Source organism: Ochotona curzoniae, unplaced genomic scaffold (genome assembly GCF_017591425.1).
Source record: "Ochotona curzoniae isolate NIBS_2020 unplaced genomic scaffold, NIBS_Ocur_1.0 contig_1, whole genome shotgun sequence".
Taxonomy (NCBI): Eukaryota; Metazoa; Chordata; class Mammalia; order Lagomorpha; family Ochotonidae; genus Ochotona; species Ochotona curzoniae.
Window position 1 is genome coordinate 29,631,943 of NW_024464918.1, and position 23,125 is coordinate 29,655,067.

The 23,125-nt window shown below is 53.5% G+C and overlaps 1 protein-coding gene across 1 annotated transcript in view; it reads left to right on the forward strand.

Moving 5' to 3' along the window:
• Positions 1–8,567: 8,567 nt before the first annotated feature.
• PRDM6 (PR/SET domain 6) overlaps positions 8,568–23,125 on the forward strand; it is a 90,355-nt gene continuing 75,797 nt past the window's right edge. The window contains exons 1-2 of the mRNA XM_040976349.1: positions 8,568–9,179; positions 16,597–16,904. Of these exons, the coding sequence (XP_040832283.1) occupies positions 8,582–9,179; positions 16,597–16,904 (906 nt within the window). The 5' untranslated portion in view covers positions 8,568–8,581. The remainder of the gene's footprint in view (positions 9,180–16,596; positions 16,905–23,125) is intronic.

Sequence of the window (23,125 nt, forward strand, 5' to 3'; positions counted from 1 at the left end):
TGGAGGGCATGCCAGCTGAAGGAAGCTCTCTCGTCGTGAGATATGAACTACCTCCCCCTGCCATCCCGTGAACTTCTGTTAGCTTTCTGACTTCTTCAAGATCAATGCCAGGAACTGAATAGGACAGAGGATTGCAGACAGGAGCTGAGTGAGCCAACCACTAATGTGGTCAACTAAAGGTTAAGGCTCTGCTCCTAGGAGACATGGTGACTCCAGGAGGGAGAACCAAGGGCTGCTGCTGATGGTTCAAGAAACCAATAAAGAATCTCTGTGCCCGGCCTGGCACCTGTGCATGGCAATACACCCTACAAATCAGACATTCTAGAGAAGGAAACATTTTCTTATTCAGCATGTGTCCCTGTGCTTCTTGGAACAACAGCCTGGGTATACCTTGGAAAACCATTCCTGTCCCAATCTCACTCTGTGTGACTTGCTTACTACTGGGGTTGAGGACTTGTTAGTATATTCCATGTCCTCAGTCATGGAGATTGGTTTATGGATAGCTGGATGACTCTAGGAGTCTCTACTAAAATTTCACTGCAGAACTTTTGTGCAATCATTTGGGAGATAAGTGATCTTTTTTTTTTTTTCCCCTGGGCCACCGCATGGGAGATTCTGTCTGAGATTCAATCCAGACTAAAAGAAGAACCAAGGAATGAAGAGAAAGATGGAGACTCCATGAGTCCATTTGTGCCTGAGCCCATCACTTGATTTTTGATATGTCAGATGTTGATTTCACATGCAGTTGAAAGAGTCCTCAGTACTGTACCTCGGCTGCTTTAAGAACCAGCTGTTCTTCCTTCTAATGGCTGGGAGGGCTGTGGAGAAGGGTCCAGTCCTTGTGTTCCTCTTCTCAGGTAGGAGACCCCAGAGAGAATCCTGGTTCCTGGCTCTGGATCAGCTCAGCTCTGGCCATTGCGGCCATTTGGGGAGTGAACTAAGATATGGAAGACCTTTCTCTGTCTCTCCCTCTCTAAAACTTTCAAATAAATAAATCTTAAAAAAAAGAATCAGCTGAAATCCTTAGCACTTTGCTCAGACTTTGGTGACATCTCAGACTTTGGGTGTCTCTCTCTCTCTCTCTCTCTCTCTCTCTCTCTCTCTCTCTCTCTCTCTCGCGCGCACACACACACACACACACACACACACACAGTTGCTCACAAACTCACACCGTCTTGACCCTCTCATTTTTGTCAGGAATGAAGGGGCCCACCAAATCACCTGTTACAACACTATATCCAGGAATTAGAAGACTTTATGTCACTCATCACAAACAGAATGGTGTGTACCTCAGTGAAATGCAACGTTTGCTAAATGGATGCACGTTTCTGATTCATTTCTACAAAGAAAAGTGAATGTGAAAATACTTGCACTCAACTTACACAATCATGTTTTAGGGCTGGCCCAGTGGAACTACCCAAGGAAACGCGCATGTCCTAGAACTTGGCTGACAGAAAACCTGCAAGGTGACATCAGGAGTGACGAGCCAATGGGAGCCATTCCCTACAATGCTCAGCCTTGCTGGCTGGCTCCAGGACACACATTTTCAGGAGACAGTTGTGAGCAATATTTCTGCTCGAAAACATTTGTTTGTAGAGCAGTTGATTCTGAAATCTATTCTTGCCCTGTTACGCTGTTGCCAAGTAAACAGCTGTCCACCCTGGTGGATGTTTGCACTGAAAATGCTCGGCAGTGTGGAGAGACAAGATGGAAATGCCACGGGTATGACCAACGGCACTACTGGTGAAAGGCTGGTAATCACTGAATTTTCAAACTGCCACCCACCTATGCCATATGTATGATGGTGGGTATTAGATGAAAAATCTTACCCTTCACCATCACGCCCCAGCTCATAGGAGAGGTACTGACGCCAGTGCAAGCAGCACATAGCCATGTGTGCACAGCAGGTGTGTGTAAAGCCGCTCTGGGAACCTGGCTCTGGCTTCCTCCAGAGCGTACCTCGTGCTTAGGGGTGCTGGAAGTCCTCTTGGCTCCTAGGACCTCTTGCAAGGGAAGCTGCCGTACCCTGGGAACCGTCAATTTCCAGCTGTGTAACATGCTGCTAACACGGGGGCTTGCTTGCTCCTTTCTGAGGGTCCTCCAGCCTGCAGGCTTCGGCTCGTGGAAGCAGCACTGTGGTGGCCAAAGAAAGATGGTGCGAGAGCCAGGGAGTGTTTCTCAGAGCAGCTTCCAAGGAAGACATCACACAGAGATGCCTCTGGGAACTCTCTGAACCTGAGATACCAGGCTCGCTCAGTGGCCATTGGGAGGTAACTGTGGTTGGGCATGTCTGTCCTTGCGGGCTCTTGAGAAGAACGGAAGGTTAAATTCCTGGGAGAAAGAGGAGACAATAAGTGAAGCTGCCCGTGTGCGTCTGAAGGGACCGTTCTTCCCCAGCTGCTTCGCTTTCTCCGGTTTAACAAGTCCTCAGAGAAGAAAGAGCAGCCTTCTCACCCAGTGGCCATTCAGCGAATTAGGGGACTGGACTGCCACTGCTTGTGCAGTAAGCCTTGGGAATCACAAGGGTGAGGTTCCTGCAAGCAGCAGCCATCTGTTTAGAGGCCTTCCTGGGAGGGCTGCTGGGCCCCAGGGGCTCCCGCTGTGCCTTGTGCCTGCAGGTCAGTGGGCTGGCTGACAAGTGGTGTTGGAGTGACAGCTGCTGGGTGACCATGGGAAAAGAGGAGGTGCTGTTGGGGTGGTCCTGGTGGAGGGCGGCAGCGCCCAGAGACCATCACTGACCCCGCGGAGCGAGACAAGGACTGTCAGGAGAGGACTGGCATGGAGGAGGGGATGGGCTGCCCAGGCCTGGGCCAGGGGCAGTGTGTCCCTGGCAGCCTTAGCAGGCCTTCGCCAGTGCCACCGCTGGTGCTTGCTCGGGTTTGCTGTCCCTGAGTAAGGACAGGCGCGGCTCGGGTAGTTTGACAGCAAAGAGAGGCTCTCTCCTCCTCCCCTGTGGACCCGGGAGGAAAAACAATGGAAGCATCGTGTCCCACTGCCCTTCCTTCTCACCTGACCCTCCCCACCCTAATCAGAGGCCTCTCGATTATGTAAACAATGTTAAAAAGATAATTTAAAAATTTTAAAACAGGACAAGAGAGTAAAGATCAACGGTAAAGTAAAGTAAAGGTCAACGGAAGATGGGGAGGGTGAACAGAAATGGGTGGGCTTTCTTGTCTTCGGGTTGCCACAGCACTTCTAGTTTACAGGACAGGGGGAGAGATGAAGAAAGAGCCTTCACACACTGGTAATCCTGCTGCAGCTGGGCTGTGCCACGCAGAAGCTGGGAGTTTTCTGGGCCCTGGTGCCTCAGGAGTGCCTGGCAGGCTCCCGGTGACTTAAGACCCACTGCCTCCTGGGGTTGGCCTGAGCAGGAAGCTGGAATGGAAAGCAGGGCAGGTGTCCCAAGTGGCACCTGAGCTGCTGGGCCACATTTCCACCCTTTGTTTTCCCCAAGCTTTCAGGCATGGTACATCTCCAGGCAACAGCCTCCTAGGACGGCAGCATGCATAGAGGCTCAGCTTTTGATGATAGCATCATCAAAAGTTTATGATTAAAAAACATGGGCCTGGAGTGGTAGCCTAGAGGCCTAAGTCCTCATCTTGCATGCGCTGGGATCCCCTGTGGGTGCCAATTCATGTCCTGGCTGTTCTACTTCCCTTCCAGCTCCCTGCTTGTGGCCTGGTAAAACTGCAGAGGATGACTCAAAGCCTTGGGACTCTGCACCCATGTGGGAGACCGAGAAGAGGCTCCTGGCTTCGGGTTGACTCAGCTCTGGCCACTTTGGCCACTGAGGGAATGAATCAGTGGACAGAAGATCTTTCTGTCTCCTCCTCTGGGTATATCTGGCTTTCCAATAAAAGTGAATCTTTAAAAAGTAAAAGTAAATCTTTAAAAAAAGTCACATGAGCCCCACTAAGTCATTCCAGAGGAACTGAGGCCCAGATTTTTTTTTCCAAGTTTGTTTATTCACTTGAATACAGTGACAGTGTTTCAGAAGAGAGACTCAGAAACATCTTGTAGGCACTGGCTCATTCCCTAAACAGCCACAGTGGCTCAAAAGGCCAGAAGGCTGGAGTCCATCTGGGTCTCCCATGGGGGTGGCAGAGGCCCCCGTATTTGCCCAGGGTCATTTGCAGGAAGCAGCCCCTCTTGTTGCCTTGGCCTCTGACTTAGGGAGGGGAATGATGCTGCACTCCAGGTACAAGGTGACACCCTCTTGCTTTAAAGTCTATTCAGATTTCACCTCGTGAGAGAAACGCACCTGGCCATGCCATGTAGCATGGTGACCCTTCCATGGCATGCCCTCTGGTTTCTGCGTGCTGTGGCTTTCCGCCATCTCGTCATCTGGCATGGTCCATTATTGGGCTTCGGTCACCATCCACCTGGAAATGTAAACTGATGATCTGGGCTTCGCGGTGGTTTTTTTTTTTTTCCTTGTTTAAATTCTATTTTTGATAATTCTTACATATTTGATTAGGGTACGAAGGGTCAAGGGCTAGAGGAAAGTGGGTGAGACCATTGTTTTCACATTCTCTTCTTTCCTTTCTGTATCTGGGGGAGGGGAGAAAAAAGGGGAGCCTCCCAAACACCCCAGGGTCCCCCATGTGGGGCATGCTCCGGGGGTCCTGCTCAAGTGGTTCTGATAGCTCAGCAGTTCTGTATTGCTGCCAATCTTGCCACTCTGATCACAATGAAATCTCTCCAGAATCCACTGGCTGACGTAGTCCACCTTAGAGACTGCTTGTCCAGGTATTCAATGCCAACACTTGGCTGGGGTAGTTGGTTGATTTGTTCTGTCCTCCATCCTCTGCTGTGGTACCAGGTGTCTTCTGCAGGCTCCAGGGTACTGCCATATCCTCCATGTGCACCTGGATGTGCTGTCAATCTAAGCCACAGAGGAGGCCCAGCTCTGACACATGCATTCCACTATTAGACCATGCAATTTTCTCCATGGTTGGAGCTCTTTTTATAGGCCCCACAGTACCATCCCCTGCCATCCCACACCCGAAGTTCCTTGTGCCCTTAAGAAAGGCAGGTCCTTCAGAGGTCAGGTCTGGGCCAGGGAGGAGGTGGGGTGCCATCTTTCCAGAACCTTCTCCCTTTGCCTGCATTCCAAGGTCTTCATTCAGTTGGCTGCCTCTTTCCAGATTCTAAATCAGTTGGATGTATCTATTCAAGGAAGCTTTTGGTTGGTGGAAGGTACCCGCCCCCACTGTGCCCCCACAGGGACTCCTCCCAGCAGCTTCTGCCTCTCCCTCCATCTCCATCTTTGCTTTTCTGCTTGCTCCTCCTGTCACCTGCAGCCCCACCTCCCCCATACATTCCCCAGGAAAATAAATCTCCAGGAGGAGTCTGGGAGAGTGGATCTGAGAGAACCTGCTGAATAAATGTCTATATTAGTTAATTATGAACTCAGTCACCCGTGACCTTAAGCCTAGAAGCAGGAGCACCCAGGGCAGGCAGCAAGGTGGCCGCATCCTTTATTGCAGTGTGGTCAAATGCGACGGACCCCTGGGCGCTCAGCTCCTCTCCTCTGCCCTCCCCTGGTAGGGAACAGTGAAGACAGGGACAGGCAAACTTTTAACCTGGAGGGAGGGTTTCCCCATCCCGGCAGGGATGCACCTTGGTTTGCCCCCCTCTCTCCCTCCTCCGGCCTGGAGCTGCGTGCTCCCGCCTGGCTAAGGGCAGGGCGGGCCCCCAGAGACTGATTTCCAGGGGAGAGGGAGAAGAATGCTCAAGAAAATGATGAATTTGGGTAGTTAATTTATTGATCCCGACTCCTCTTCCCACTTGTTTTATTTTAGAGGTCATTAATCAATGAAGAAAAACACCACCGTGTCCCCCCACGTTTGCACTGAATACACTCGCGCGCCTTATTTATTCCTCCGGAACAAATTCCCAGCAAATATTCCATATCGATTTGGGAGCCATGGATTTTTTTTTTTTAAAAGGAAGGTTTGATGGCTTCCTAAGTGGTGCAGACAATGTGTTTGCCGTGGACTTCTAAAAAAGCCAACAAAGAGGAGCGGGTTCAGGTCAGGTGTACGGGTGGTACCCGCCGTGGGCTCACCTTCCAGTTGCGCTCAGTGGGGCGGGGGCGGGGTCCAGGGGGACAGCTCTCACTTCTGCCCCAGTCCCCTCCACCCCTGCTATCTGGGCGTGCTTCATGGAAGTCTGGGTCAGGTTGGATCCCAACCTGATTGCCTCAAGGCTATGTCCACCTGTCCCAGGCAGACCTCTGCCGGTGCCGGGGGACCTGGCGGCTGGAAGCCAGGGAGCCAGGGGTTCAAATCTCACCCGGGTTGGAGTCTGCCCAGCAGCCCATAAACACCAGGCAACCTCTGCAGCCTCCCGGCGCCTCAGTGAGCCCCATCCATGATATGGGGTTGGTGACTCTCTTCTGGAGTCCTTGGCTCCCAGGAGCCACTCAGTTGTATGCCCCTTTCCACAGTGCGATCTGCACTAGGCCTCCGGAGAAGATGCTGGGGTCCACGTGGGCGTGAGGGAAGGCTGTGGTCCCTGGAGCTCGAGGTTAGGAGCCAGCCAAGAGGCAGGGTGAGGGGGGGCATTGGGGCCAACCCTCAAGCTACCTGGCCAAGTAAGAAAGCTCAGGCCACTCCTTAGCCTGTGCTTGGTGCTCGGCTGTGTCCACGCTGTGGCTGTGTCCACGCTGTGGCAGTTCTGCCAGCTTTTGAGCCAAAACGTGCCTCGGATTGCAACCCCAGCTGAGATCTCGGGGTTCCCCCGCGTGGGGTTTGCCCTCGCCTCGGGTTGGATCAATTTATCCGGGAATGATGGATGACCTTGCCATCACTACGCCAGTCAGGACACTGTCGGTCCAGCTGTTCCCTCCAGCCCCGAAGCAGCATGCGAGAGACACCCGGAGGGTGAGTCCATCAAAGGGCGGCTTTCCAGACGCTGGAGCAGGGGGAAGAGGAAAGACAAAAACAAACAAAAAGCAAGCTGAAACCAAGAAAGAATGGTTTGTGTGAATTAAGCGGTTAAGGCAATGCTGGTTCTCCTTGAAGCGTGGATAGAACTGCAGCCGTGGCCTCGACCACCGAGGACAGGCCGAGCTGGGCAGGGGCAGGGCCTGATTCCTAGGCGTGAAGACAGCCCTCGACTCGACGGCTAGGTTTGGCGCTTGACAGGCTCCGGAGCAGCAGCTGCTCTCCCCCAGCCCTGCAGTCGGAGCAGCTCGGGGGAGAGCCAGTGTCCCGAGCCTCCTCTCCGCCAAGCCGTGCCTCTGCGTCTGCACTCCCAGAGCTCCACTCCAGCGCACCACGGCCCGACCAGCCCCAAGTTTTTCTCCCGGGAGGATTCTGTGAGAGGTGGCATGGCGCAGAGAGGCGCCTCCAGCAGCCATCGGCACTCCAGGAAGCTGGGCACGCGGGGCCCGGGACGGGCAGGACTCTGGCGGCGGAGAGCGCTGGCCGGCGCCTGTGCCGAGCTGCGTCCGAGTGTCGGCGAATCTGCCGCTCACAGCATCGCAGCGAGGAGCCGGGACCTAGGGAAGACAGATCACGGGCAGAAAGAGACAGCGGAGAGCAGGAGGCGTCACCCAGGAGCGGGGGATGAGAGGGCGGAGGAGGCGTTCTTGCAGGAGAGGGCGCGTGGGTCCGGCCGAGTTAGAACTTCCTCTTGGCTCTCCCCTCCCCTTGCTTCTTCGGGGCTTGGCCCCCACCCCCATCTTTCTTTCTCTCTCTCTCTCTCTCTCTCTCTCTCTCTCTCTCTCTCTCTCACACACACACACACACACACACACGCACACGCACACGCACAAGCACGCACACTTGTATTTTGTGCTGTCGTAAAACCCACGTGTCCAGCCGGGAGGCTGCCAGAGAGAGTGCAGCCCCGGTGCAGGGACGCGGCGGCAGCGCGCAGCAGCCCACCCCTGTCCAGTCCCGTGCCCCCGGGCCGAGCTGCTCTCTCTCTCTCCGCGCGCCTGCACTGCTCGCAGCCCGGAAGGGCCCGGGGCGGCCGGATCCCCGAGGCTCTCCCCGCGCCCGACCCGGGGGCATGTAGCGCACCGGGGCGTGCACTCTCCCGCCCGCGCCGCGAGGCTCCCGCGCGCACCCAAGCACCCGGCCGCCGCTGCACGAGTTTACGGGTAAGGTGAGGCGCGTCGGGGCGAGGGTCTCCGGACTCTGAGGGTCGGGGAAGGATTGGAGGTCCCTGGCTGGGGGCGGGGGGCTAGACTGTCCCGCCTCCTGGCGCCTGAAACCGGCGCGCCTCGGGCGCTGCGCCACTCCGGCTCGGGTCGACTCCGGGCGCCGGGCGAGGGCGGGCGCGGCGTCCCGCAGCCGAGTCCCGCCGGCGGCCAAGCGCCCCCTCGCCGGGCCCAGCGCCGTGCGCCCTCGCGGGCCGCCAGGCACCGCCGGGCACTCGCGGCTCCCTCCGGGAGGCTTTCGAGTCAACTTTGCGCCCCGGCGAGGCAGTCGGGAGGAAGGAGCCGACGAAGCGGGCTGCCGCGGGCGGAGCCCCGGGTCCAGGCAGCCTCCCTCCCAGCTCCCCGGCGCCCCGGGGTCTGGCTCACCAGCGCCCTTCCTGCTCTCTGCCCCAGCTCGAGGCGTCGGACATGCTGAAGCCTGGAGAGCCGGGCGGCTCAGCCTTCCTCAAAGTGGACCCAGCCTACCTGCAGCACTGGCAGCAACTCTTTCCCCACGGCGCCGGCGGCCCGTTCAAGGGCGGAGGCCCCGCCGGCCCCCTGGGCGCGCCGCAGCCTCTCCAGCCGCCACCGCCGCCGCCGCCCCCGGAGCGCCCCGAACCCCCACTCGACAGCCTGCGCCCGCGACCCGCCTCGCTCTCCTCCGCCTCGTCCACCCCGGCCTCCTCGTCCTCCTCGTCCTCCGCCTCGGCCTCCTCTGCCTCCTCGTGCGCCGCGGCCGCCGCCGCTGCCGCTGCCGCCGCGGCGCTGGCGGGGCTCTCGGCCCTGCCCGTGGCGCAGCTGCCCGTGTTCGCGCCCCTGGCCGCCGCCGCGGTGGCCGCCGAGCCGCTGCCCCCCAAGGACCTGTGCCTCGGCGCGGCCTCGGGCCCAGGGCCCGCCAAGTGCGGCGGCGACGGCCGGGGCGCCGCGCGCTTCCGCTGCAGCGCAGAGGAGCTGGACTATTACCTGTACGGGCAGCAGCGCATGGAGATCATCCCACTCAACCAGCACGCCAGCGACCCCAACAACCGTACGTAGCAGCCGCAGCCCGCGCGCTCTCCCGGGGCGCTGGCGCCGGCGGGCACGGGCGCCTGTCGGGGAGGCGGGACGCCGGGGGCAAGGGGTGGGGGGTGCGCTGGGGCTGGGCCGGGGCTGGACACTGTAGCCAAAGTTGTCTGGCGTTGGAGAAAGAGGGGAGCGGCTTTGATGGCCGGTAGTGGAGAGGAGGGGACTCTGGGGTCTGCTCTCCGCACGCCCCCTCTGCTTCACAGTCCCCAGTGGGTGGGATCGGGGCTCCCAGGGACCGGGGAAGGTCAACTGTCTCTTTGCCCAAAGGAGGAAAAGAAAAATATATCCCTTGCTTTAGGGAGAAGAAAAATTCCGATTTCTGGGCGGGAGAAGAAAAAAAATCCGATTTCTGGGTGGTGTCGTGGCTCGCAGACTCCGTCTCGAGCTTGAGAACCTTTGCGGTCGGTGTTGGTTCACCCGTGGGTTTGGTTTTAAGTAAAAATGTCAGGCATTTAGAAAACGCATCTTCCTGTCTCGTTCGCCAAAGTGGCGAACGCCCGACCCACCGTCAGGGCTGTAGTGACCCCGGGCTCCTGCGTGCACATTTTTTTTAAAGGCTGGACATCCGTGCAGCCGCGTTGTGAGGTTTTTTTACAGCAAATCTCTGAAGTGAAAACCAAGAACGTGTGTTGCCCTAGACCCGTTTCTTTTGGTTCCCTTTGGAAGGGCTGTGTGGTCGCGCCGCTCGCTCGTGATGGCGGCAGCGCGAGTCGGGTTCTGGGAGAGAGGTCTGCGGACCGCGGGGAAGGAGGCTGGGGGTCGGACTGCAGGCAGGGCAGAGTTGGGAAGACGGACATTCCCACCTCTGCTTTCCCCGTCCCACTCCGTCAGCCTCCTTCGTTAGGAGACCAGGGCGTCGTACTTTAGTATTTTGTATCGATCCCTCCCCTGTCTGCCGCTTGCTGAACTTCCTTATGCGTGGTAAAAGCAAAATAACTTCCTTGACAGCTGTTGAAAGTGATTTTTTCCCCCTAGAAAAAACAAATCCACGGGGCGGGAGGCTAGCGCTTGAGGCGTATTAGTGGCCACCAGGATGCGGATAATTACCGACCAAGGGAGCATCTGCTGTAACTTCCCCTTTCCTTTGAGTCCCAGAGTTAAGTACTGGTCGGAGATGGCAACTCCCCAGGCTACTTCCCGGTGCAGTGAAAATGACTTGTTTTAAGTTGTTGAAAATTTTGTGTTGTTTTAAAGGGTTTCCCCCAAATTTTATATTGCCCGATGTCATGAGGGTTTTCGAGGCAGTTCTTTAAACTTGCGACACGGAAAGGTAAGGCGCTCGCCGTGGAAGAGGCATTTTCCCCAGGCTGCTGCCTGGAACGCAGTTTCTCCCGTGAATTAGATGGGTGCCGGCCCCACTCGGGGCAGCGCGGTTCAGCCCCGGCGCGATTTGCATCCAGGCTTGACATTTTCGTACGTTTTCATCAAAGACCTTTGACTGAAGGGACACGAATGAAGATTTCTATTTGTGCGGTTCCTATTGTGTGGTGTCTCCAGTGGAGTCAGCTGTGGGCCAGTGGTGGGGAAGTTAGATCGTCCTAATTAAAGGGCAATTGAGCAAGACAATAGGAAGCTGGAATAGCTGCACCCGGAAGATGCTGGGAGACTTGGAGCTTGTCTGCTAGGACCTCTCTGGGAAAGCACCCCTAGGCTGCCTCGTGAAATGGAGGGATGTGTTTTCTGGACTCAAAAAGTGTTTGAGTCGACCCTAGCCCGGGCCTGCCTGTAACGGAAAAAAAGGATCCCTTTTCCCTTGTCGAGCAAGCCGGACAGCAGGTCTCTGGAAAGGAAAGTTTTTCCTTTTCCCAGATTTGTGGTGAGAGGTGAGGCGGACACTAACGGAGAGCCCTGATTAATCGCCACCTAGAAATGTCACTTTTGTTTTTCTTTCTTCTTCTTTTCTTTTTGGAGGGGCATGCCTCTTTCCAAAATAATTCTGGAATGAGGTGGCTCAGTGTTGCTTCATTTTGTCATTTGGTGTGCTGAGCGGTTTTTCTGTTTTTCCTACAAGGCAGGCGAGGGGCACGGCCTTCTTGCTTCTTTTTCCTTTCGTTGCGTCTGGGATCAGCAATAAGCGATGCGTTGTCCTGTAAGCCAAGCACTCCGCAACCCTGCAGATTCACCGGGGAACTTGATTGCCATCTGGCCTACATGCCAAGGTGAAGGGACTTGCAGGTCTGACACCCAGGAAGTTAACAACAGCAGAAGCTGTGCATTTGTGATCCAGCTCTGAGGATTTTTTTTAAATTCCTGGGGCTGAAGTTCACTCTGGCTGAGCTTGCAACTTTAGCTGCCCTGCAAGGGTTCCTCTCTCCTAAAGCCTGAGGTGGCCACGCAGTGGAAGAGGGAGGGAGGTGAGATCTGCTCCTGCAATATACGCTTCTGCCCTCACTGACGCCGCTGATCGCCTGTGGGCTGTGGGACCCCCAAGGCTTCCAGAAGATCTTGCCTATGCCAGATCTTCTCATCAGTTGGATGCTCACACCATTCTGTGTGGACAGTCCCCCTTGGTACTTGGGCGGCAGGTGACAGTCAAACCACCTCCCCCCCCCCCCGGGTGCCTCAGCCACAAGCTGAACCTTGAGGGGCTTGGGAGTCTGTCACTGTCCTTGGAACTTTAGGAAGCTTAATCATGGGGAACAGTACTGGGAACAGTGGATGTGTGCTGGGCCGTGGGCAGAGGCGCATTTGTGGGTAGCTCCAAGCTGTGCCCGCATTGGGGAATGAGACTGGGGAGCCACGATGAAGTCTGGTTTTTCTGGTTGTGGGGAGCAGTTTGGTCCTGGTAAAAGATAAAGGCGGTACCTGGTTTTTGATCTCTCCTTAATCTTTTCTAACAGGGTTGGGGGAGCTTGGAGCCCTGGGGCGCGCTCCAGAGGCCTCGTGCACTCAGTTCCCCGCGCCCTCCCCACACCTGCACCAGCATCCAGGCTGTGGACCACCAGCCAGCGGTGCGTGCGTGGGCTTGCGGTGCGTGCGTGGGCTTGCGTGTCTGTGTTCCTCTCTGCGTTCTCGGTGTGCAGCAGGCCCGCTCCGTCCCGCAACACACAACACACACGCTTTCTAACATTCGTTATCTAGTGCCCTGGAACCGAACACAGAGCCGTGTTTGAGATTGAGGTTAGGAGGGGTGGCGACTGTTTATTTAAGGTGATAAAATGGTCCATCAGCAGTAATCTCCGTCGATATGTGCCACCAGGAGATGAAGGATGGGGGACACGCCACAATTAATTGCCTTCTCGTTTTGTAGGAGAGAGTGGGGCTGGCCGGGCCGGCTTCGATCTCCTCTCGCGGCTTCTATTCATCATCTGCGCGGTGGACGTGGCAGCCGCGCAGGGCAGGGGCCGGCCGGGTTTATTCCGCATCGGTCTGCTTCCGCCACACCACTGGCGCGCCCGTGGAATTCTGTAATGCCGTCGTCGTGGGGGAGACGAATAAAAGCACACATTTCTTTTTTGCTGCTTCTCGTCTTCTCCTTGTGTCTTGCTCTAGGGGTCCCGGGCCACGCCCGGGCAGGCCTGGCCCAGCAGGACAGACACTGCCCTGTGTGTGGCCGCAGTGCGTAAACTGGGCACTGGCTCAGGGAGCGCCCCAAGAAGGGCCCCCCGCGGATCGCGCTGCCCACAGGCGCGAAAGCCCTTGGCTTCCCCTTCCCGAAGCGCGAGCTGGCCCTTCTCCCTTCTCACAGGGCCTGCAAGACCCCCGTCGGTTAGAGGAGGGTGGATGGGCGGCGGCCATGCCTGGGATGGGACGAGAGCTCTTCCAAGGCAGCCCTGGTGCGCAGTCCTCCAGCCGACACCCCTTCCCACAAGGCGCCCGCATTCGCGTGGCGCACGGGCACCCTGTCTGTCCTTTCGGCCCCGCAGAGGTTCCGGGCCGCTCTCTGTCCCCCGGGGCCAGCTCCTCCTCTGGCCCGGGGTGCGCAGCGCGGCCAGCAGGCGGCACTCCCGGGGCCGAGCCTCCTGGACGATCGAAGGGCTCTGGCCTCGCAGGGCTTGGCCCGCGGGGTTGTGGGCCGCGACCTCGGCGACTGGCTGCGGGAGGATTTATGGCTGGAGAGGCCGCTGCTCTGGGGCTGGGGCTGGGTGGAGGGGTGGCGTGGGGAGGTGCGGAAACACGCTGTCGGCTCCTGCTTGCTTCCTTGAGCCACGGGCTGCGAAGGCTGGATGGGGAGGGGGCCCTCCGCGGGTCCGATGCTGTGGCGCTCCAGACTCCCACAGACCTCGGCAGTTGGCATTTCACTTTTCAAGAACAGGGAAGGAAATTAGAAAAAAAAAACCAACCAAACAACAACAACAACAGAAAACATGTCTTTAGCAGATCTATTAAAAATTCGAAGTCATCTCTGTGCGCTTGGGAAAGCCTCGGAAGCAGCGGACAGGTGTGCAGTGAAAGTGAGTCCCCCCTTACCCAGGCTGGCCTTTTGCAGGCGGGAGGGCAAGGCGTCTGTGACCTAGCCGGGTCCCCTCCCCCTCGACTGGGCCATGACAGCTTGTCTTCAGGGTAAAGCAGAGACCTGCCTGGCGTGGATTCCCCATGCTGAAACGGCATTTCAAAATATCTTGCTTAAATAGAATACCTCTTGCAAATAGAAAATTCCTTGTGAATAGTAATTGCCAACTTGCACACCAACTTGCCTTAGTTTCAGGAGCAAACAGGAGCTTGCCCACAGACAGCCGTGTTGTGTTAGGCATTGGTGTTCTGGAGTGTGAGCTGTGTGTCCTGTCCCATCACCCCACGGATAATGCTTTTATAAATGTTGGGGTGTCCGGCCCACAGCGTCCTCAGACCTTTCCACGCCGGCGTTTTATGGCTCACTGACAAGGACATAGTCTGTTAGACTATTCGTCTGCTTGCATCCTGTTTGTCACCAGCCCCCTAAAAACAAGTGGCTTGTTTTATACATTCCACTTGATCCCTGAGATGCAAGTCAGAAAGCCTAGGTGGATGGGGTTTTGTATATTAAAAACAATGACATGAGAAGCGAGGGTAAAATATGATGGCAGTTGGTCCACTTTGCTGGCAGGCTGTTTTGATGGAGCCTTGAGTGAGCCACCCATTAAGAAGACTCAGAGGGGCTGGGGTGACCTGGTCCATGTACTGGGAACCTGACGCTGGGTGATGTAGCAGATATTGTTGGAGCCTTAGTTTTGTCACTCTGCAAAAGGCTACTCTTAAGTTTTCCCAATACTTGGTGGAAACAAAAGCAATAGGGGTTTATTATCACCTGCTGCAGTTGTGTGTGTGTGTGTGTGTGTGTGTGTGTGTTGGGCAGTTAGGGAGGCGGGCAGTGGCTGGAGTGGCTGTCTTCTCTTATGTTGTAGCGGGAGGGAGTGGTTGGGAACAGTCTGCTCAGGCCTTGGGGACGGAATTCTAGAAGCTCTTGTTTTTCACCTACTGCTTCATGTAGTCAACCAGAAAGGAAAAAGTGGTTCAGCGGCTCCCTGGGGTGATCTGGGTTTTTTTTTTTTTTTTTTCATGGGCATCTTGCATTTGGGGCTTGTCATTTGTTTTCAGCTATTTTTGCCAAGGTGTTGAAAGGTCACCCTGGAGGCCAGATGCTGAAACTCAAAACCATGGATCTTATCCGTATACACCCCTACTTCTTTTCTCAACTGAAACCCTCCCCCATCTCCCCAGAGTGTGGGAAAAGAGAGAAATCGCCATAGCTCAATCTTGTTATGGCAAGTTTTGTGGCCCTAAAATAGTTATCTCCGTGGAATACTTCAATTCTATTGATTGAGTAATGAGTTTGGGATTAGAATTCTCCTGGCTTGCATTTGTCTTGCTAAATCTTTGGGTTTGAAGGCTAGGAATCAGGTATACCTAATTACAGCCCCTCTCTCGGCCGTCCCAAGCTTCAGGTCCTTCTGGTCGACCTGCAGAGCCTCCCGTGCGGAGTTGGAACCTTGGCGCTCAGACTTTGCTGGGGTTTACTTGGAAGCAGGTGCCTTACTGGCACTTGGTGGTGGCTGTGCTGGTCGTTTGTCCCTTCTGCAGCCCTGAAGGGTGTTAACAGTGCTGCTTGTTGCAAGAAGGAGGCAGAAGATGGCCTGTGGGGGAGGGAGGGAAGATGCTCCCCCATCTACAGAAACAGGTGGTGGCTTCAAGGATTCACCTACCAGAAGCTGCAGCCCGCAGGTGTTTCCATTTCCCAGGCTCTCCTGGGAGGCAAACACAGCTGGACTTAGAATCAGCCCCTCTGGGTTGAAACAATTTAGGGAGAGAGTTCTCATTTACCTATGTTAGTGGAAAGTTCTGGGGCTTCAGCCCTTTCAGCAAGCAGATGGCAGGTAAAGGATGACGCATTAAAGGATGACGCACCAGGTTTAGCAAGTGACCAAAGCCTGGCTCAGGTATCACAAGTCCCCAGGGCCACCCAGCGCTGGAGCCTCTGCGGGTGCCCAGCTCTCTCCATCACCCCTCGAGGCTCCAGGGCTCCGCGGGTAGGCTGAGCCACGAAGGCCGAGTAGCTCCAGCAGCTGCGCCGCCGAGGCCACCTCCTCTCTGGGCAGGCCAGCCGCGCCCGGGCGCAGACACTGCGGCTCCACCAGGTCCATTAATAACCCGGAGGGCGCTGGGATCCGACAGCGCGGTCGCTGCAGGCCCTGCTGCCCGCAGCCTCCCTTCCCTGAGGGTGGGGGTGTCCTTGCGCGCCGACTGCCTCAGGAGCTCGGGTGCTGAGAAAGCTTCGGCCACACAGCCCTGGTGCGTTTATAGCGCGTTTGAACTCGGGGTTAGCCTTGGGGGCAGGGCTCCGGGGTCCTCTCTCGGTTGAGCCTCTGTGGAGGGCTTGTTCGAGGGCACCAACCGACTGAGCCCCCCCTCCCCCGAGCCGTCACCAGACGCCCCACTGCAGCGCCTGGGGTGAGCGTTGACGGCACGCGAGGGGACCCCTTGGGGCCGGGGATTGGGCGCACGGGGGCTCCAGTTGGCGGGGGTGGGTTTGTCCCCGGTTTGGGGGTGGGCTGTGTTGGAAACGGCTCCCCGAGCCAGACGTTTCTAAACGTCTCCCCTGTAATTGCAAGCAAAGGCGCATCAAACACGCAGGTGACTGCGACCTAAAACCTCTCCAGTATGTCAGTTTGGGCAAGAGACGGGTTTTGTTTTCAGTACGCCGGCAGACGCACCCGGAGCTAGTCCAGGGAGGGTCAGGTGCGGGGAGCCGCCGCTACCAGCGGTATCAAGCAGAGGCGGGAAGCATGAATTCCTAGGCGGAGCGGCGCGGGTTCGGGTCTCCTCGACGTTCATCCCCCCACCCCCAGCAGGTGGCTCATGGGACAGGCGGGGATGCTCCCTCCCCTCCCCCATCAGTGACGGGCAGCCCCAGAGGTCGGGTTAACCTCTCGCTTCCCTCCCTCCCCGCGTGTCTCCCGTAGGTTGCGACATGTGCGCGGACAACCGCAACGGCGAGTGCCCGATGCACGGGCCGCTGCACTCGCTGCGCCGGCTCGTGGGCACCAGCAGCGCCGCGGCCGCCGCGCCCCCGCCGGAGCTGCCCGAGTGGCTGCGGGACCTGCCGCGCGAGGTGTGCCTGTGCACCAGCACCGTGCCGGGCCTGGCCTACGGCATCTGCGCGGCGCAGAGGATCCAGCAGGGCACGTGGATCGGGCCCTTCCAGGGCGTGCTCCTGCCCCCGGAGAAAGTGCAGGCAGGCGCCGTGAGGAACACGCAGCATCTCTGGGAGGTGAGTGCTCGCTGCTCCGCGCCCGGTCCTCCCGCACACCCCTGCCCACCACCACCCTGGTTCAAAGCCGGCACCCACCCAGGAAGCCAGACCCCTCCCCTGCTTCCTGAAGCTGCCTCTGCTGTTGCCGGGTTGGATTTGACTCTGTGTGTCTCTGAGCCTTAAGAACCCCTGAGCGGCTGGAACTGGTGTGGGGTAGATGCCGGGTGAGCTTGAGGGCTAGCTTTACTTCCAGCACTCCCCTCCTCCAACGTAGGGTATTTCTGTGCTCAGAGCTGGAGGGAGGGAGGAAAGAGGAGAGAGGCCTGCTGATTCGCTCAGGTGTAACAGTTTTGTGAATGAAGTTTCTTGTGAATGCTGCTTTTTCCCCCCAACTTTCAAAATGCCCGGGATAAGGATGCTGCGCCGTGAATCAGAAGGCGCACATTCTGTGCCTTCTCTGAGAAGGGAACACTGCAGTCCCCAAGACTCAGGAAAACTCTGGCACAGTTGGTGAGAGTGCTGAACTGGCCCAGGTTTACTTGATGATGCGCTGTATGAGAACAACCTGTTGGAACACGTCAGCCCAAGGTGGTTGATTTCTGAGGGCGACCACTAAAAGAGACAGGTGCTGTCAATAGTCATATGCACACCCCCACAACCCCAAGGCTGTAGCTGTAACATCCTCAGGAGAGTTTTTTAGGAAATGCAAAATACTACGAATCAAACCCTAAAGCATAATGTGCCTCGGACTGTGGCCAGGTGATCAGAGAACAGAGTTGCTTGAGGGCCAAGCTGGCAGGGACCTGGCCGCTCCACTAAGGGATTGCTTCTGTAAGAATGTGTCGCTCACACTTGATGGCCTGTGGACTGTGAGCCGCCTCATAGTCACTAAAATGACACACCTGGGACTCCAAATCCACTCCAGCCAGCACTGTACTAGGTCCTGAGGATGCCCAGTGCCCACTCCAGCTAGCACTATACTGGGTCCTGGAGATGCCATGTTGAGGAAAGCGGACCTGCTATCCAGAGCCTTCCCATGGCTCCTAGGAGTTGGGGGTGCTGGAGTAGCCTCTACAAGCCCCCTTAAGCTGAGTGTGAGCCTGCAACCCACAGCAGGAGGGCACTGGGCCTCAGTGGCCTCCCCACTGTCCTGCCATGCTCCCAGGCCACGTCACTCCTCAGCTGCTGTTAATAAATGATTGCATATACATGCTTAGTCTTCGGAGAAGAGTCCAGACTGTGTGTGCTTGCATGAATGCGCATGGGGGCTGGGGGATCTGCATATTTATTGCTAAATGGTCCTTCTTTAAAAAAAAAAAAAAAGCAGAAATCTGTTTAAGATGGGGACAGTGGCTTGGTGCAGGATACGTGGCGGTAGATGAGCAGTTTGTGTTTTTGTGTAAGAAAACTAATCAAAGCATCTGGCTTTGCAACATTTCCTAGTTAGTTTTTGTTTCTGACTAATTGGTTGTAACCTCCATGTGGTTTACAGTTTATAAAATACTGCCAGGCATGGCTCATAGTCCAGCGATGTTGTCGGGAACTGGAGCTGCACCCAGCCACGGGCCTGCACATACTGGCCTGAGGGGCACGGTCAAGCAGCTGTTGAGTGGCACGGGTTTGGAATATCGGAAAATGCAAAAATGGGATCCTGTCATTTTGCACCACGCTGCCTACCTATTTTTAGAATGCCAGGGGACAAAGCCACAAACACATTAGTTTTCCTGGAAGACTTTGAGTGACTAGGCTGTTGGCAGGAAGCCACTACACATATAGAATGTGTATACTGCAAACCAGGGGGCTTTTGTGACTGGACTTGCACTGCATGAAGTTCAAATTCTCTTGTAGTAAAAGAAACTGGGAGATTTGATGAGTTTTTTTTTTTTTTCCTGTCTCAGTACTTCAGTAGATGCAAAGTGAGTGTATGATTTCAGGTGGTGAATTGAGTGTGTTGGAAGGGGCGTGTACAGAGTTGATTTCTGTGTTGTAAAAAGAGCTGGCTGCATATATGCTGGAGGCTGGCTGCAGAGCCCTGCTCCTAGATGTAGGATATAACCGATCTATTTTTATCACTGTAACAACAGCTAGGATACTGTGCATTTCAGAAACCGAAGGGTGTTAATGCTTCAGCCATCTGAAATTTATCAGTCTCCTGGGACATCAAATAAAATACAGCAAACTGAGCCCAGTTAACTTAGTGCCCATGTCCATTTGCAAGATAAAATGCTGACTTTAAAAAATAGGTTTCAGGTTCTTACTAGTATAATTATTTGTAAGATGCCAAGCAGGAGTTGATTTTTAATTTGAAAGCCTTATGATTTCTATGAAACATGACTATTTGAATTATATTTGTGACAAGATTCTAAATGCTGAATTATTTCTTACGTTTTAATGTTTCCTTTTAAATAGAAATTCTGTTGTGAAATTTTTTCGAAATCGCGGCGTTATTTATACCAGCGTATCTGTAATTGGAAGGCAGGACGGGTCTAAGAGGAAATGTTGGCAATAATTGTTTAATGACTCATGTAATAATTATTTATTTTAAAACCATATTCTTTATCTCCCAGAATATCAGCTTGACGTAAAGCAGATCTTTAAAAAATGAAACGCAGTTGAATTATGAGTCTCTCGTTCTAAAAGTCAGCTGGGATCATTTCTCTTAGGTTTTTGCAGGTCACTTGCTGATGAGGAAATGCCTTTATATTTAAAGTTCAATAGCCAGGTCCTGATGGATCTTCCTGGGGTTACTTATCTTTATTTCAGTACAATAAATGGATTGCTAATCTTTTTGCCGTCACTGTTTCCAAGCAGATGATGGATTCTTGCTTCGGTTGACAGCCCATTGTTTCCAGTACTTGGTTACACACACGAAGGCTTGGCTCGAGCCGTCAGGCCCACCTCTGTGACTTCTTTTGTTTAAAGTATCTTCTATATAGAAAATGACTTTTTCAGCCATGGAGAGCTTGCTTGTTCAGTGTATAAACATGTTAGGATTTTGCAGTTAATATTTTCTTTCTGTGTAATCCAGCAAATAAAGTTAGCTATCGGTCTGTAGCATTCAGTGTGTTTTGACACTTTTGGGTGTTGTGAGGAAATTTCAAGAGCTTTTCTTTTCCTTGTTATTAATAATAAAGCAAGTAATTTTCTATAAGTCCAAGAAGATTAAAAGTCAACCTCTTTAATCATCTTGGGAAACAATTTCTTTTAGAATCAAAGTTTTTTTTATTATTGTTATTTTTTTTACATAATAAGTCCAGGTATTTCAAAACAAAAGCATTAGCAGACACATTATATAATCACTTTCCTTTTGTTATGTATGTTTATTCCAGCAAGACTTGTATGCATGATACATTTTCAGCTATTTTTGAACATACTCGGGGAAACATTCCTTCTGACTGTTTTGCAGAGAAAACAATCTTTCTCAGCAATTAGATATTATTGATGGGAGTAAGATAATTTTGTCCTAATGTGTTTTCTAATAAAGAAGTGGAAAAGGCACATTTAATTCCAACATTTCTGAAAGCGTTATCTCAATTATTAATGTGCCCTTTTTCCCCTGAGCTAAATCCATCTAGTTACACATGATTTCCCTTTCTGCTTACCATCAGAATGTAACACATAAGGACCGGAGGAATGCATGCAGTTGAGGGTTTCAGATGCTCTGAGACAAAATGCAGAAGTTTAAGACAGAGTTGCAGCTGAAGACGGAGGCGAAAATGGCTCCGGACATTCAAAGTCTGGTTTGACAAAAAATTTGAGCAGTCATGACAACATAAATTGCACTGATTTTTCACCCAAGAGAAGTTGTTCTGCTAATTGAGATAATGTAATGACTTGTTAGGGTTCCAGTGAAGGGTCGCGTAAGGCCTGGAGTCCCGTGGAACCTGTCTTCTCTCCGCCAGAGTAAAACTGAGGGTCTTATTTCCAGGTACATGACATGGGAAGCCTCATTATTTTTCTTGAGAATTTCAAAGGAGTTAATGTCATGTGGGCCTTTTTGCGGTTTGATTTTGTGCCATAATATTTTAGATTTAATAAGAATTTTGCTTTTAAGCCAATGCTTCATTCTTCATCATTACCATGTAGCTTAGGTCAAAAGATATTAATGAAAACTCAGATTAAAAATATATTACACATGGCTACATGTTTATATTTCAAAACCGTCACCAGTAATTGGTACTAGAAGGGAATGCATTGATGTCATATTTTAAGTATATGGCATATAGTTTTGCAAATGACCCGCTTGCAAACGTACAGTATGGAATCCATTTGTATATCTTTAGAGGTTGAAAACAAAAGTTTAAGTCATCATTTACAATTTCAAAAAATCATTTCAAAATGGTCCCAGTGGTAGTCCTGCGAGTGTGTATTCCCTGTTTCTGTGTTGTACGCTTGGACTCAGATCGGTCTGATTCACCAGAGCGCGAGGGGATAGAATTATGTGGCTGTCACAGTTCTGTGGAAGGAAAAATTGTGTTTCTCAGCAGTTGATCATTTAATATCCTAGTCTGTCTGTCGGCTTGATTTTGAAGATGTCAGTTTGCTGAAATTTTGAGAACTCCTAGAAAGAAGCCACAGTAATGTTACCAGGCAGAGGAACAGCTGGGGCGTCTCTCTGGCCTTACCTCATTTAATTTGAAGATGCTTTGGGGTGGGGGGGGGCATTGGATCCAGTGTGAGCATTTTGTAGTTTTACAGAAACTGTAAAGCCATCTGCCGCCTCTTGGAACAGCGTCCAGTATTGTGTTAAAAACCAGAACGGGCCTTTACGGTGGCCTTGCAAAGGTCGTGTCAAGCCTGTTGCTCTGTGTGCCCGCCTGCGGTGTCAGCCCCGCTTTTCCAAGTCCCCAGATTACTTTTTTGGGGGGGAAAGAAAAAAGCCAGCAGACTTGTAGCAGCTATTGTGGGAAATCTTCACTTCTGTGAGGTTTAATCCAAATGTGCGTGTGGCACTTTAGTGCTTAGTCCCAAAGGCTTGATACAGACTGTGCTCTGAAGTTTGCAAGACAATTTTCAGTTCTTCTATTATTCACAAAGCTCTTCATTATTGTTGTTCAGAACATTTTGTCCATGCATGGGGATTTCTTGCTCCATAGCTGTGTGTTTTCTCGTGGAACTTTCTTGCATTTCCATGCTGACTTGAACATATTCTTTGCAGGGTAGCAAATGGGCAGATGGAAATGGGCCGTAGGCTCTCTCTGGTTGCTGGAAACTTCAGGGGATCTTTCTGTTTCACTGAGTAATTTAAGGAAGTTTTAATTACTGGGGAAAAATGTCCCTGTTACTCTAATCACTTAGAGTTGCAGTGTAACATTCTGCATTGAAATTTTTTGATTGAATTGGAAAACACGCGTATTATTTTTGCTGGATGTTTGACTTAAGTACACAGACCGAGCTGGCGATGGCTGCCAGCAAGATCACATTCCTGCCTTCTCAGAGGATGCAAGGAACATACTGAAAGTGTGGCGAGAGCCTCTTGCAAGAATACGGTGTTCGCTCAATCTCTGAGCCTCTCTCCCGCTCCCCCCCCCCCCGCCCCATTTCTCTCTGGAATCACTTGTACTCCAGGATTTTGTGAGTTCAGACATTCCTTGTGTATTTACACAAGAAGCACAGGCTCCAGTATAAGTACTTAGCATAAAAGCCAGAGAAGCTGGGGCAGAATCTACGTTTCCTTGTAAGCATTTGCCACCTCCCTCAGATAAGTTACAGAATTCCATTATCCAAATTGTTCCACATGTGTGACAGAGGTTGACCTTTCGTCATGTCAGTCCTTTCTGTGCAGGCCCCAGGCTCCAGCCTAATGGCTCAAAGCCTGATTTACTCACTGTAATAAGGGCAGGAGGTCGGGCGATTGTCAGGCTGCCTGTTGGTACTCTTCTCAGAGCCTGGCTGAAGGCTGTTAACACAAAGCTTTTCAAAGTGAATTTACAACCACCACCCCTGACAGAGGCCAATCAGTGCACCATAAATGTCAGGTTAGTGAGATTGAGCAGTAAGTAAAATACTGACAGCACACTATTGGCTCAGATCAATTGGCCAAGGCTTAACCGAGCAGAGCAATCCACGGGGTGCGGTGGGCTCAGGGCGGGAGCTGGGTCCACAGCCGGGCGGCCAGGTAAAGCCTGCGGGTGTCCATGGCAGTGGCAGGGAAAGGTGGGGACATCACGCATTTGCTTCACCTCATCGCTCAGCATCCATGTGGGTGGCACGCACCATGTGACTGTGGGGCATGGGCT